Source organism: Chelon labrosus (assembly GCF_963514085.1).
Source record: "Chelon labrosus genome assembly, chromosome: 3".
Classification (NCBI taxonomy): domain Eukaryota; kingdom Metazoa; phylum Chordata; class Actinopteri; order Mugiliformes; family Mugilidae; genus Chelon; species Chelon labrosus.
In genome coordinates, this window is record NC_140339.1 from 3,271,587 (window position 1) to 3,285,671 (window position 14,085).

The following is a 14,085-nucleotide window of genomic DNA, read 5'->3' on the forward strand; positions in this document are numbered from 1 at the left end:
AATGTAATGCTGCCCCCTAGTGGCTCCCATGATACAAAGCACTACAATTTAAGCATACACCGATCAGCCACAACATTATGACCAGTGACAGGAGAAGTAAATGATATTGATCATCTTGTGACAATTCAATGTTCTGCTGGGAAACTTTTGGACCTGGCATTCAGTCATGTGAATGTACCCCCCTCAAGCTTCCCCAGCAGGATGCAGCCTGACACAGGCGCACACACAAAAACGCTTCAGGAACAACTAAAAAAATCATCAAAGACATCAGCTGTTGTGGTTAATTACAGTTCAGCTACAGGAAGTTGTTACTCGTGCATTTTTTTTAATGTCATGGAAGCAGTTGCTTAATGTTGGTTAATCAGGTTTCCCCATATCTGACGTGTTAACAGGTAGATCAGAGGATCATCAGCGTAAAAATGTAAGCATACACAAAGAAAATAATAAATGAACTAAAACTGTCAAATAAATTCAAATGGATTCAAATTATAAAGTTGCATTAAATAAAATACACTCCAAGTATCTTAACTATGTGCTGGAAATATTAAAATATTTGAGCCACTTTGCTTGAGAAAGAAAAAAAAAAATGCTGTGTAACTTCCTGGTCTTCTTCTCCTGATTTGAAATAACAACAGATCAATTACAACATAGGGTAAAAAAAAAAAAAAGTTTATTATTGATAGAGTATTTCTTTACATCCACCGTATCAGACAGTATCCATGTGTTTCTACAGAAATTAAAGCGATGCTGCGTCGCATCCGTCACCCTGACGACATCCCCTCATGTTCCACTACCCTGAATGTACACAGATATAAATAGAAATAAAGATGGAAATAAACTGTGTTGATTTATAAATTAAAATGCTCTAAAGAGTCCGTTCTCCGCCATGTTGTCAGAGCTGGAGTCCTCTCTGCTTAAACAGCTCTGACAGCTTCTCCTCCAGAGCCGAGTTGGTTCCTTTCAGACCTCTCACCACCTCAGAGGCCCACACGAAATACTCCTGGACCCGCTCCGCTGTCCAGCCTGCCGAACAGACACACACAAAATATGGTTTTACACTTTTACTCCACTGCATTTGCTCTTTGGTTCCACTCTTGGTAGGTACTGCGCAGACCAACGGGAGGAAGTGTAGACGCGTCATCCATTTTTTTTCCACAGTCTATAGTGTGAACGCGTCTGTGCTAGAAATAGTCTGGTGTGGAAGAACCTGCCTGGCCTCATCTAACCAGCTGAGCCAGATCTTACCACAGCCATAGACTGTATATAAATATGTACACTCCACTTCCTCTCATTGGCCAAACTGATGCTATTTCCCGGGCGCCGCCATCTTGTGAGTTTGGAGCCAGAGACTGATCAGTACGGTCTGAGAGTGGAGCCACGCGAAGCCGCCATATCGATGCCCCGCCCACACTTCCTCCAGACTCACTCATGTTTTCATTTAATTAATAATACACTCTGCTCTACCTCCACCTGCTACAAGGAAATGTTGGATTATACACGTTTTTTTTTTTGTTTTTTTTAAACTCTCATGGCCCCACGGCGTGCTTTAGGGAGCGGTTGGCACGGCAACTGGTGGCCACCATTATGTCACCTCCTGTTTCTATAGCGTCAAATAACTAAAATGAAACTTATTCAAAGAATTGACACTTAAATATGCATCAGTATTATATTAACTACCTAAAATGACAGAAAATATCCTTGAAAGAATTTATATGATGTATTATATGATATTTTAGTGTTTTAGTTTGGCACAAGTCCCGCCCACTAACGTGAAGGAGGTGGAGCTTATGACCTATACTGCAGCCAGCCACCAGGAGGAGCTCTACTTGCTTTGGCTTCACTTTAGAGGAGCTGTTCCACTGTCCATCTTTATACAGTCTATGATCACAGCGCCTCAATAACACTCTGATAGATGAGATTTAGGAAATGCTGACTCCAGAAAGCTGTTAGAGCAGCATTAGATGAGATTTAGTGCAGGACTGTTATATTAACATGGTTGACTAGTGTACCTAATGAACTGGCAAGTGTATTACTGTGCATATGTTAAAAAAAAAAACACATTTTCAACCCATTATTCCAAGTTTTATCAGATTGTTCTGTTAAATTACAAAATTCAAAGTAACTACTTAACATCATTTGTTTAAAAAGCATAGATAACCTTGACTCAGTCCCAGCATGAGAGCAGAGATACTGACCGACAGGTGTGCAGCGGTTCAGGTCCCTCAGGTTGTACAGTTTATCTGCCAGTTTCACCAGCTTGGCCTGGCGGCTGCAGTGGGGCGCGTGTACCACCTGCTGACGCTTCCTCTCCTGCCTGGGCAGACTCTTGTCGTCCGTCACCTCCTGAACGATACGAGCCACGCTGGGCCCGAACTTGGCTTCGAGCTCCGAGGGAGTGGTGTCCGTGTCCTCCACCGTGTCGTGAAGCAGAGCAGCCTGCAAGAGGGGGGGGGGGGGGGGGGAGGACAGCGGGCAGGCTCAGCGATACGAGACGCCGTGCACTCGACCATAACCGACGGGTGAGAGCTGATTACTTACTTGTAAAACCTCGATGTCTGTGACTCCTCCTTCGTGGCTGAGGATTCTCGCTACTCCTTAAAAATACACAGAGAAAGAAAGAGGGAATTCAGCAAAACTGTTTTCAGGACAAGTAGGAAGGTAAATCATATTGTACTCAGACATCACTAAATTTGCAAGATGGCCTCATGGACCAGGAGTCTGCAGCATCATCAGCGCCGATCCCCCTCCAGTGAACGTTAAATTACCTTTCACTTCCTTTGTTCCTCAAATTTCACGCAAAAGATCAAACTCAAAAACAAACCGGTCTTGCAAACATCCGTCATCATAGTCTGACTCAACGCATTCCTTCTGCGCCACATTGCTCCATTGTTGTCCAAACGCTCCACCTCTATCTGACGGCTTTAGTTACGTGGCAAATGAAAACTTATACAAGAAAAACTTTCATTTCATTTGTTAATTGTATTTATTGTCCGTGCTACACGTCACTGTGGTCCACAACTTCTGAATTAAGAACTAAAATGTTTCCTTTACAAATATCGATGTGATCCTGTATTCTGGTTAAGCAAGTTCACAATTTACTACTGCTACTACTAATACTACAGAGTACTTTATTTGCACTACTACTAGTACAACATATCCCTCTTGCACTGCTGAATTTGTTCATTTGGTTTTGTGCAATACTTGTATTTGTAATCACTAACCCACTTTTATACACAGCCAGTCAACTGCCAGTGTGCACACTTGTTGTAAACCTGAATAATAATAATACGTCAATCTATGTGGATGTCACTATATTATTTAACCCATACTATACTTATTTACAGTGGCTTGCCTTAAGGAAACAGCTGTTTATGTTTTTTTAGTTGCTAATTTAAGACTAATGCATCATTCAACTCTTTTTAATGTGATAAAACAACACGAATCAATGAAAAATACAAGTATAAACAAGAAATAAATAATTTTAATACTTCATAAAACAATCACTCGATACTAAAAGTTTACCTTCAGTGGGAGTTAAGTAATTTACGAGCGGCACTTGAAGGCATCAAAACAAAGTCTGCCACCTACCAATGGGGTGGTTAATGTACGGCGTTCCTTCTGGATCCTTACGCCGCTGACTGCGATGTTTCTCTGCGGCAAAATGAACCGTTTCCAGCAACAAACACGCGTCTGAGTTCATTTTTGGTAAATGTGCGCGTACGTTCAGTGACAGAGAGACGGCGTCAGGTGGTTTCGATCTATCCTTCTACAAATTTGTCGCGGTCCGTCCCTTTGTGGCGTCCGACTGGAAACTGCTGCTGCTGCCGACGATGAGAACGATTCCGCCCACTTAGCTACGGAAGCAGGTAGCGGCTAATACTAGTTAAACGCGTTTTGTGCATGTTTGAAGACTGACACGTCGCTTAATTTGTGTCATATATTTTAATTAATTAATTTTTGTTGCGGGGAAATATTCTACAGCAGTGTCAGCGTTTTGGCGCCGTTGTAAAAAGATGTAATGTGACAGATTTGTTTTCACCCTGTAAGCTAACCTAGCTAGTTGGTTAACGACAGCACAGTTTAATTTAGTCGCTCTTGTGTATTTTTCTTGTTTGCAGCCGCTCCCTCGCTGCATGTTATGCTTTTAGGGTACTACGTGAACATTTCTCTTTTCCAGTGGATGAGTGGGTGTTGTCCTGTCCCCGTTGTTGTGGTCCACCATGGCTCACAGTGCCAGTAGGAGAGATTCCCCCGAGTTCCCTGACTTCTCTCTGCTGAAGAGACTGGCCAGAGATCAGCTCATCTACCTGCTGGAACAGGTAGGAACGAGTCACTGTAATGTGTCCTCTGATTAGTTTGGGTCGTCTGGCTGCCACCTGGCTTGTCACCAGTAATGTGGCATGTAAACAGAATGTCACTGTAGTAGTAGTAACAGTAGTAACCTGTCAGTTTAGACTGTGTGTTGTCTTTCTGTGAAGATATTCTGTATTATTACTGTCAACAAAACATCCAGTCATACAATGAATGAGTAGTCTGCATATGAATGGCAGGCATCAGTCCAGTGTTCACCAAAAAACACACCAATAAGTCACACTTTTTCACTGGTTGACATGTTTCCTTGTCACAATGAAAACTGACACTTAAGTTTCATTTTCAAAGAATCCCACCCACACACCATCCTGCTAGTAAAGTAAAGTGCTTTATTTTATTATTATACACCATTGTATAATGAAATGACATGGTTGGATGGAGGGTTAGTCCTGAGTCGCTGCGACGGAGCGCGCTGTGGGCCGACCTGACCCAGCGGCTAGGTTTTTGATGATGGTGGGAGGAAACCGGGGTGCCAGGAGGAAACCCACGCAAGGACGGTGGGAACATGTAAACTGGGAGGATGGAGTTTGTGGTGCTGTTAAACTGAATAGAAATAAAATAGGATTGTCAGAATGAAAGAGACGTGACGTTACAACACAACACAAGTTCTTTTAAAGTGATGTTTAATACCAGAACCTACACGAAGACAAGATTTAGTGCAGGACTGTTATATTAGATTGTTTTCCCAGTAGCGTACCTAATGAACTGGCAGGTATGGGTGTCTGGTGGCTGGCTACACACCTGTCAGTTAGTGTGGGCCATGTGAAATGATTAGTCTGCAGATATTCTGTATTATTATTGTTAATGAATCCCGTGTAACAATACATACATTAAAAATAAATTAGTTTTTCATAGGTTTACATCTTCAGTAGACTACAGTGGTCTTTGTGCTGAGTAACATGAACATCAAAGTTAAAGCTAAAATTAGTGTTTATAGAGAGATAGATATGCAATCTGTTGTGAACAACAGAGAGCGTATTGTGTGTCTTCGCTGCTGTACAGCTTGTCCCACGTCTTCACTCGTCCTTCTCATATCCCGCAGCTCCCGGGGAAGAAAGACCTCTTCATTGAAGCGGACTTGATGAGCCCGCTGGATCGTATTGCTAACGTGTCAACGCTGAAGGTGACCCACTCTCCTGACTCTTCAGACAAAGACTCTCCTCCAATATCAGTTGTTTTTCAAACATTTTTATTTCTTCTCTGGCAGCAACACGAAGTCGACAAACTCTACAAAGTGGAACACAAACCTATTGTCAGCACCTCAGATCAGTGAGCGATGCATTTTCACGCCAATACAGAATTTCCACACGCAAACACCTGATGTGACCGTCTACTGATGTTTAGCCTTTGTCTTTTTGCAGGCTCTGTTTTCTGATCCGGCCAAGAATACATACTGTGAAGTGGATATGTGGTAAGTAGTTTAGCTTGTCAGTGTCATTAATGATCTTTTAATAAGCAACACCTGAGCCTGAAGGGTCAGCCTGGTTGTTTGAACTTAACAGGCCTGAAAATATCCTGTGAGTGAGCACATTTCTTCCAGAATACCTGGAACTTTAAATATATTTTCTGCATGTTATATGAGTGTAATCTCCTGGGAGTGGCTGTAAAGCAACGTCTCAGCTTTCAGAAACAGCTGGAATTTTTCCAGTAGTGCAAACCATGACCGCCTTAAGCTTTGATTACAGCACACATTCTCTGTGGCATTGTTTCAATAAGTTGTGTCACCAGATTTATTTCCATCCAGTGTTGCATTAATGTTTCACCAAGATCTTGTATTGATGATGGGAGAGTCTGACCACTACACAAAGCCTTCTCCAGCACATCCCAAAGATTCTCAATGGGGTTAAGGTCTGGACTCTGTGGTGGCCAATCCATGTGTGAAAATGATGTCTCATGCTCCCTGAACCACTCTTTCACAATCTGAGCCCCATGAATCCTGGCATTGTCATCTTGGAATATGATCCATTGATGGAATAACCTGGTCATTCAGTATATTCAGGTAGTCAGCTGACTTCATTCTTTGGACACATAATGTTGCTGAACCTAGACCTGAGCAACTGCAGCAACCCCAGATCATAGCACTGCCCCCACAGGCTTGTACAGTAGACACTAGGCATGATGGGTGCATCACTTCATCTGCCTCTCTTCTTACCCTGATGGTTCTCCACTATCCTTCCAGTTTTTAATAATGCCTTGGACAGTTCTTAACCCAGTTTTAGTAGTTTCTACAATCTCCTTAGATGTTTTCTCTGCTTGATGCATGCCAATGATTTGACCCTTCTCAAACAGACTAACATCTTTTCCACGACCACAGGATGTGTCTTTAGACATGGTTGTTGAAGAAATGAGAAGCTACTCATTGCATCAGTTGGGGTTAAATAGCTTGTTACCAGCTGAAAGATAATCACCCATGCAGTAATTATCCAATAGGAGGCTCCTACCTGTTTGATTAGTTAAATCCAGGTGGTGTATTGACAGTGTTTTGAATGTAAAATATTACATTTTTATTTTATAGGTATTTATTTTTACGCTTTTATTCCTCGTTGTTCCAGATGTGGCCAATGCAGACAAGGCGGTGGGAAAGTTTAGAAGATACAAGATAATCTTTACTCCTCAGAAGGTATTTCCCTCTCTGCTGTCGTGTGTATTAGTTGAAGTTCTTCTTGATATTTACCCGCTGACCTTTCTTTCTTGTCCAGTTCTACGCTTGTGAAGCCGTGTTGGAGGAGCAGGGGATCTTTGGCGGTGAGCTTTTATTAGTTTGCTTTTATGCTGTTTGTTTCAGAAGCAGTGACCAGAACGCGTTAAAGTCTTTTTCGTTTCTTCCTACAGATGTGACCACTGACGAATGGGCTTTCTACCTTCTTCCGCTTGACGACGACATCGTCAGTCTGGAGCTGCCAGAATTCTTTCGGGACAACTTCCTGGTAATTGCACGCTTGGGAAAATAGAGCTAAAGTCATTAACCAAGACGTTGTTTAATCGGTTAAGACGGACAGTTTGCTTCCTAGTTAATCGTTTAAAGTAAATGGTCCTGTATTTATGTAGCTCCTTTCTACTTATTGGTACATAAAGCATGACACCTCACTCGTTCGCACAAACATAACTTAGGATTCAGTGTCTTACTCAAAGACCAGGGATTGAAATGTTAACCCTCTAACCCTTCTGGGCCACAGTATCTTCCCCTTTTAAATCTTGAAATCATTCCTTTAGCTCACAATTGAAAGGGGGGCAGTTGGTTTGGTTTGGGCATCTCGTTCAGATGCGCCTCCCTTTGGAGGTTTACTAGACACGGCCAGCCGGGAGGAGACCCCGGGGCAGACGCAGAATTTGCTGGAGGGATTATATCTCCCGTCTGGTCTGGGAACGCCTCGGGATTCCCCGGGAAGAACTGGAATGTGTTTCTGGGGAGAGAGACGTCTGGAGTTAATTACTTTTCCTGTTGCCACCGTGACCCGACCTCAGATAAGCAGATGGAAATGAATGATTCATTCATTTTCTGTAACCGCTTGTCCTCTGGAGGGTCGGGTGGGGGGTGGGGGGGGGGGGGGGCTGGAGCCTATCCCAGCTGTCATTGGGTCTCCAGTCTATCTCAGGGCTAACACAGAGAGACAGACAACCATTCACACTCACACCTACGGCCAATTTAGAATCACCAATGAACCTAACCAGCATGTCTTTGGACGGGGGGAGGAAGCTGGAGTATTTAAATTTAAAAACACTTGAAAGAATCAAATAAGTCTTCACTCTGGAACTGTTTCTTTCTGTTTGAATAGACCTAATAACTAAAATAACTACACTTTTATTCCAGGCAGGAGACCAGCGCTGGGTGAGGACCGCTGGTAGCGCTCTACACCTCCTTCACTCCCTTTACGGCCCGTTCTCGAAGGTCTACGGGATCGGACGCTGCTCCAAGGTGCGGTTTGATCACAAGACAAACTTTCAGATCACTATGTCCTCTAAAATAAAGTGTCTACCGTCGTTTCTGGAGATGTGCACACGGATAAATTCTTGTCTGCCTGACATCAGATGGTGTACGAGTCGTGGCGGAAGCAGGCGGAAGAGGGAGAACAAAAGACTCGTCAGGCCGAAATAGGGAAGGTTTTTCTTATCGACAGAGGTAGGAGGTCGTCCTTCTCTCATCACGTCCTGTGTCGTCGTTCTCTCTTCCCGATCTAACGTCGTTGTTGTCGTTGCAGACGTGGACTTTGTCACGCCTCTGTGCTCGCAGGTTGTTTACGAAGGACTCGTGGACGACATATTTAAAATTAAATGTGGTGAGTATCAGTTAATATTCAACGCTGTTGTTTTCTAGTTGTTTGTTTATGTGGTGGCATCTAAAGACAAAGCAGACACACAAATGTACAAATACAACGTGTACAAAAACTCATGCAAACGCTGCAGATGTGGCTGAAAGTTGATCTGGGGTCTCTCTGTTGGGAACTGCCTACGTTTACATTGTGTACACGTTGCTCTGTTAAAAATCCTGTTTTTGTGAATTGAAGGTAAGAACATTGAAGTTAAATACTCAGTTCACATATAATTTAAAGCATGAACGATTAGAGTCATTATCGAAACTGACTCCAGTGTCAGGTTTTTCGTGCGTCGATGTGTCGTCTCATCACAGCGTCTCTGTTGCAGGATGCGTGGAGTTTGGACCTGACGTCACCTCCTCCGACAAGAGCGTGAAAGTCATGCTGAACTCTCAGGATAAGGTAGGACTGACGTTAAATGCGCGGACCGTCGGCTGCAGACTTGACGCCGTCTCGTTGTTACGTTAAACGTCCGTTTGTCTCGCAGGTCTTCGGTGAAATCAGAAATGAGCATTTCTCCAACGTCTTCGGCATTCTCAGTCAGAAAGCCAGGAATCTGCAGACTGCGTATGATGTGAGTGAATGTTTCTGACGGTCGCACTTACAAATTCAGCTGTGGTTTCATTTTTTAACCATATATAGCGGGTGCAGTATACACCGATCAGCCACAACATTATGACCACTGACAGGAGAAGTGAATAACATCAACCATCTTGTGACAGTTCAATGTTCTGCTGGGAAACTTTTAGACCTGGCATTCACTGGTGTGGATGTAACTTGTGGATGTTAGCACCCACCTAGACTAGACCAGACACCCCCACCCCATAGCAATGAGTGACAGCTATCTCCAGCAGAAGACACACACGAAAACGCTTTAGGAACAACTCAAACAAACATGAAGAACAGCACAAGGTGTTGACCTGGCCTCCAAATTCACTAGATCCCAAACTGATCAAGTATCTGTGGGATGATCCACAGAGGCCCCTCCCCTCAAAGGCCCCCCACGTCCTCAGCAATCCATCTTATTGCACCGCCTGCTCTGACTTTTACTGACATCTGAAGCTTAGACTTTGACAACCTTCAAATCCAGGCTCCAAACAAATCTTTGCAGAACTGTTAACTCCATTAAAACTGTTTTCCTCTTTATTTAATTTCTATCTACTTTTAAATTAGTTTTTATTTCTATTACTCTGCTTTATTTTTTTATGATATTTATTTATTATGTTTTGGCAGGTGAGAGCACAGCAGCTGAAACTCTTCTTTCTTCTTTCCTCTGTTTGTTCCACAGAAGCGTCGGGGGATGGACATAAAGCAGATGAAGACGTTCGTGTCGGAGGAACTTAAAGGGTTAAAGCAGGAACATCGTCTACTTAGCCTACGTGAGTCCTACGGTGGCATTCAGCAAGTTAAAATGCTCGTCATATATTCTGTATAATATTCACAGGTAGGGCTGTTCTCTTTCAGACATCGGCGCGAGTGAATCGATAATGAAGAAGAAAACAAAACAGGATTTTCAGGAGCTGCTGAAGACAGAACACTGTGAGAATACTTTACTCCTCCTTAAATGTCTTTGATTAGTGAAGCTGAGAGACTGCACATAATATTGCTCTTTGGCCAGAGTCACAAACTTAACTTTAATTTATTGATATCAAGCAGCTGTGTGCACAAGCGCATACTTACATACATGTGATTGATGCTGGTGTGATTTCTGCTCATGTCCAGGTTTTTATTTATTTATGTTTGCAGATTGTGTTTGATGCAGATCTTGATTTCTTGTGTTCTTCCAGCTCTACTTGAAGGATTCGAAATCCGTGAATGTATTTCTTTCATAGAGGAGCATATTAACAGACAGGTGGGTTGGCTCAAACAGGAAAAACAAGGTCAGATCTGATTTGTTACCTTCACCTATAAAATCTTTTTTTTTTCTTCTTCTCTCTAGATCTCCATGATAGAAAGTCTAAGGCTGCTTTGTCTTCTGTCTATAACGGAAAACGGTGAATTGACTTTCGTTATTTCAAAGCCAAACTCAGATTATTCTCATGTTCTTTATTTAACTGTGATGATATTTTTATTACAGGGCTTCTGCCAAAAGATTACCGCTCATTAAAAGCACAGTTTCTACAGGTGAGAAGACTTTTTTACTTTTATTAGACTGAAAACAGTCCCAGAATACAACACAATACCCAGCTTTTAACGATTTATGTTTTCATTAAGACTGACTTGTTTCAGGCCTCCAAAGGCAACCAGAGCGGTGAAATCGGAAAATACTGAGACACACACCAACACACACTGATTTTATCATCCTCTGACGTCTGAAGTGTCACCTTTTCTGACCTCATTCCAGAGCTACGGAGTGGAACACCTGCTCACGCTTTCCAACCTGAGGCAGTTGGGGCTGCTGGTGGAGCAGCAGCCGGGGGAGACACTAACCGTTATGGAGAGCAAAGTGGGAAAACTGGTCAACGACAAAACAGGAGGTTATTAGCATTTTTAGCCTCCTCCTTAACAAACTATTTCTCTATCCAGCTGTACACTGATACCAAAAAGTGCACGAACGTCCTTCTTATTGCTTCGTCTTTTCAGGAAAACTGACGGACGCCTTTTCTTCTCTGGCAAAGAAGAGCCATTTCAGAGCCTTGAGCAGAAAGCTCAACCTGGTAAATTAACTTAACCATTTCTCTTCCCTAAATAGCATCAAATACCGTTTTCAGTTTTAACCTTCTCTCAAAGCTTTGGTAACTGGATCGTGATATTTTTGCGTAAAGGTGCCAAAGTCCGATGAGGAGTACGACCTGCGCGTCCCACCAGACATGGCCTACATTTTCAGCGGCGCCTACGTCCCTCTGAGCTGCCAGCTGATCAAGCAGGTGAGTCAACCAGCAGGGTTAATTTACTGCAGTGATGTGTGGAGGAAACCAGTGAGTTTATCAGAGCTTATTAACATCTTTTTTTAAACGTTATCCCCGGTGTGCGGTCGCGTAGGTGCTGGAGCGAGACGGTTGGACGGGACTTGAAGAGGTCACCAGGCTGCTGAACGGACATGACTTTGCAGTAACAGGTTAGAACAACAGGAGAACGACACCCAGAACTAAACAGCAGACTGCAATGCACCAAAATTGCACTTATTTTACCTGCATGACTCAGAACCTAGATCCAGTATATAATATGAGGAAGCTGAGGTCAATGTTAAAATAGAAAAATCAACATGTACAGGTCTTGATGAGCACTGAAGGTTTTTTTTTTCTGTCTCATCAGGAGCCAACGGAGCCAACGGAGCCGATTTAGGAGCGAAGACCGATGCTCAGCGCATCATCGTGGTCATGTTCCTCGGTGGATGCACCTTCTCTGAGATTTCTGCTCTTCGTTTCCTCGGCAGAGAGAAAGGTAAAAATGCTGATTCCCTCCCTTCTGTGTTTTGTCTTACTGTTCTTGTTGTTTGGCGTTTAGCTTCAGTTCTGCTGTCCTCACTACAAATCTAACAGATGAAAGCCTCATTCTGAACTACTAGTGATGATTTACGGGGTTAAAAGGCTTTTTAAATAATAATAACATTAGCAGAGGTTGTCCTTGTGGCATGATCATTATTTTATAAGAAGTAAGTCCTTTATCAGTGCCCTAATTCTTAGCAGTCACCTGGAGTATACAACCTTTAAAACACGTCACATTTTCTTTAATTCAGGGGCACTTTCTTGCAACGTTACATGTATTTTCTTTGTGAGAAATTATCAGTAATTCTTTATATTTTGGCTGATTGTTTTTCTTTAAAGTGTCCTAAGAGGAAATTGTAATTTTCCTCGAAAGAAAAGCTTTATTCCAAGCCAAGTAGATAAGATTGAATTAATTAATAAATTGTTGTTATTAGATACCTAATTAGCCATACAGTGTATACTAAAAACAAAGTTGAGCCAAGAAAAACTGCCTTTTCGTAGCTTCTACAGCTCTGAATGATTGGTGGGGAGTTTAGGTTTTTATTAGAACCTGAAACTCACATGACTAGGGTCTGTAACGACCAGATACTCACCTGTGATTGGAGGAACTGATCCTGTATTCTTTCCATAATGAATTGTGGTCAGTATCATAGTGGTACTCTATTTCATAATAGCTATACATTGGATATACATACATAATACATAATACATTGGATAATATCTGTACAGTGGATTTGAAAAAGGTAATGTGGAGAAAAAGGAACTTGTAATAAAATGAAAGGGTGCCTCATCTGAGAATTAGTTCAGGGGTGGGTTCACGTTTGGTTCTTCTTAGCTTTTAAAGTAAAAATACAATAAATTGACAAATAGATTAAAACAAAAGTTTTTATTTTGACATTTATTTTCTATTAAATTTGACTTGTAAGTCAGACAAACAACTCCAAAATAGTAGTGAGTCCAAACCTCACTAAATGCTAAAGAGGTCATGCAATAAATCTGAAATGCCTTGTTGTTTAACTTTCATTTAAAGTCTTATTTACCATTTCTGTAGCTTTTAGTGCTTTTATAGTTTTGCTGTGTTTGCACTGTGAAAGTCTGCATTTTCAGTTTCATTGTACATGCACAATAAAGACAAATGTATTATGTTCTTTAATGTTTAAATTAAATACAATGCAAAAACCTGCTGATTTAACACAGAATTTGGTTAAACTTGCAATCAACTATACGATAGGATCAAATATATCTTCATTGATCCATAAACTTATTTCAAAATTCAGACTTATTAGTGAAAGCTGCACCAAATTATCTGCTGTTATTGTGTTAGTGATTTACAAATAATCTCAACTCAAAGACCTGGAAGTAGGTTCAAGTAGTATTTTAACAAACTTCTGTGTCTTCTTGTTGCAGGTTATAAATTCATCGTGGTAACCACTGCGATCACAAACAGCTCAAGACTTTTAGAGGCTCTGCAGGACAACCATGTATGAAGCTGCAGTCACTGACATGAACACTGGCAGCTCATTCATATGGACAATTATGAACACATTCCTGCAGCCAGGTGGCATGCATTCAAACTCTGGTGTTACAGGTGGAGAAATGCTCGCTTCTGGCCTGTTTCCGACTACAACATTAATGTAAAGATGTAAAAAAAGTGAATAAATGTTTTAATACAGTTGTCGCTTTTCTGTTATGTAATTATTTAGAAGGCGTTTACCGGTTGGTGAGCTCACCCGATCTAAAAATAACAACAACAGCTCTATTAATGCTAAATTACATTACCACACCCGCATGACAGCCGTGTGCGTTTGATTCCATTCATGAGCAACTCGAGGAGTGGGCGGTTCCTTCGTCAACAGAAGGAACCGCCCAGGCGGCTCGATTCGGTGTGGCACAGCAAGCGCACCCGCAGAAACGAGCCAATCAGAGCGCAGAACGCTGCGGTACGCGTATTTTGAACTGTAAACTGTCAGAGC

At 42.1% G+C, this 14,085-nt stretch overlaps 2 protein-coding genes across 2 annotated transcripts; one reads left to right on the plus strand and one right to left on the minus strand.

Moving 5' to 3' along the window:
• Positions 1-648: 648 nt before the first annotated feature.
• On the minus strand, positions 649-3,830 carry hddc3 (HD domain containing 3). The gene is made up of 4 exons (XM_084540951.1): positions 3,589-3,830; positions 2,539-2,594; positions 2,196-2,436; positions 649-1,023 (listed from the first exon to the last, which is right to left on the minus strand). The coding sequence occupies exons 1-4, from the start codon at positions 3,698-3,700 to the stop codon at positions 893-895; spliced, it is 540 nt and encodes a 179-aa protein (XP_084397077.1). The 5' UTR covers positions 3,701-3,830; the 3' UTR covers positions 649-892.
• On the plus strand, positions 3,830-14,078 carry vps33b (VPS33B late endosome and lysosome associated). Its single transcript, XM_084540947.1, has 24 exons — positions 3,830-3,866; positions 4,178-4,319; positions 5,414-5,494; positions 5,579-5,640; positions 5,733-5,782; positions 6,924-6,991; positions 7,071-7,116; positions 7,204-7,298; positions 8,183-8,287; positions 8,401-8,491; positions 8,571-8,648; positions 9,013-9,086; positions 9,172-9,258; positions 9,973-10,063; positions 10,149-10,223; positions 10,472-10,536; positions 10,624-10,678; positions 10,762-10,808; positions 11,029-11,161; positions 11,268-11,341; positions 11,450-11,551; positions 11,667-11,742; positions 11,940-12,068; positions 13,520-14,078. Exons 2-24 carry the CDS (start codon positions 4,221-4,223, stop codon positions 13,597-13,599), a joined length of 1,863 nt encoding a protein of 620 aa, XP_084397073.1. The 5' UTR covers positions 3,830-3,866; positions 4,178-4,220; the 3' UTR covers positions 13,600-14,078.
• The last annotated feature ends 7 nt before the right edge of the window (positions 14,079-14,085 follow it).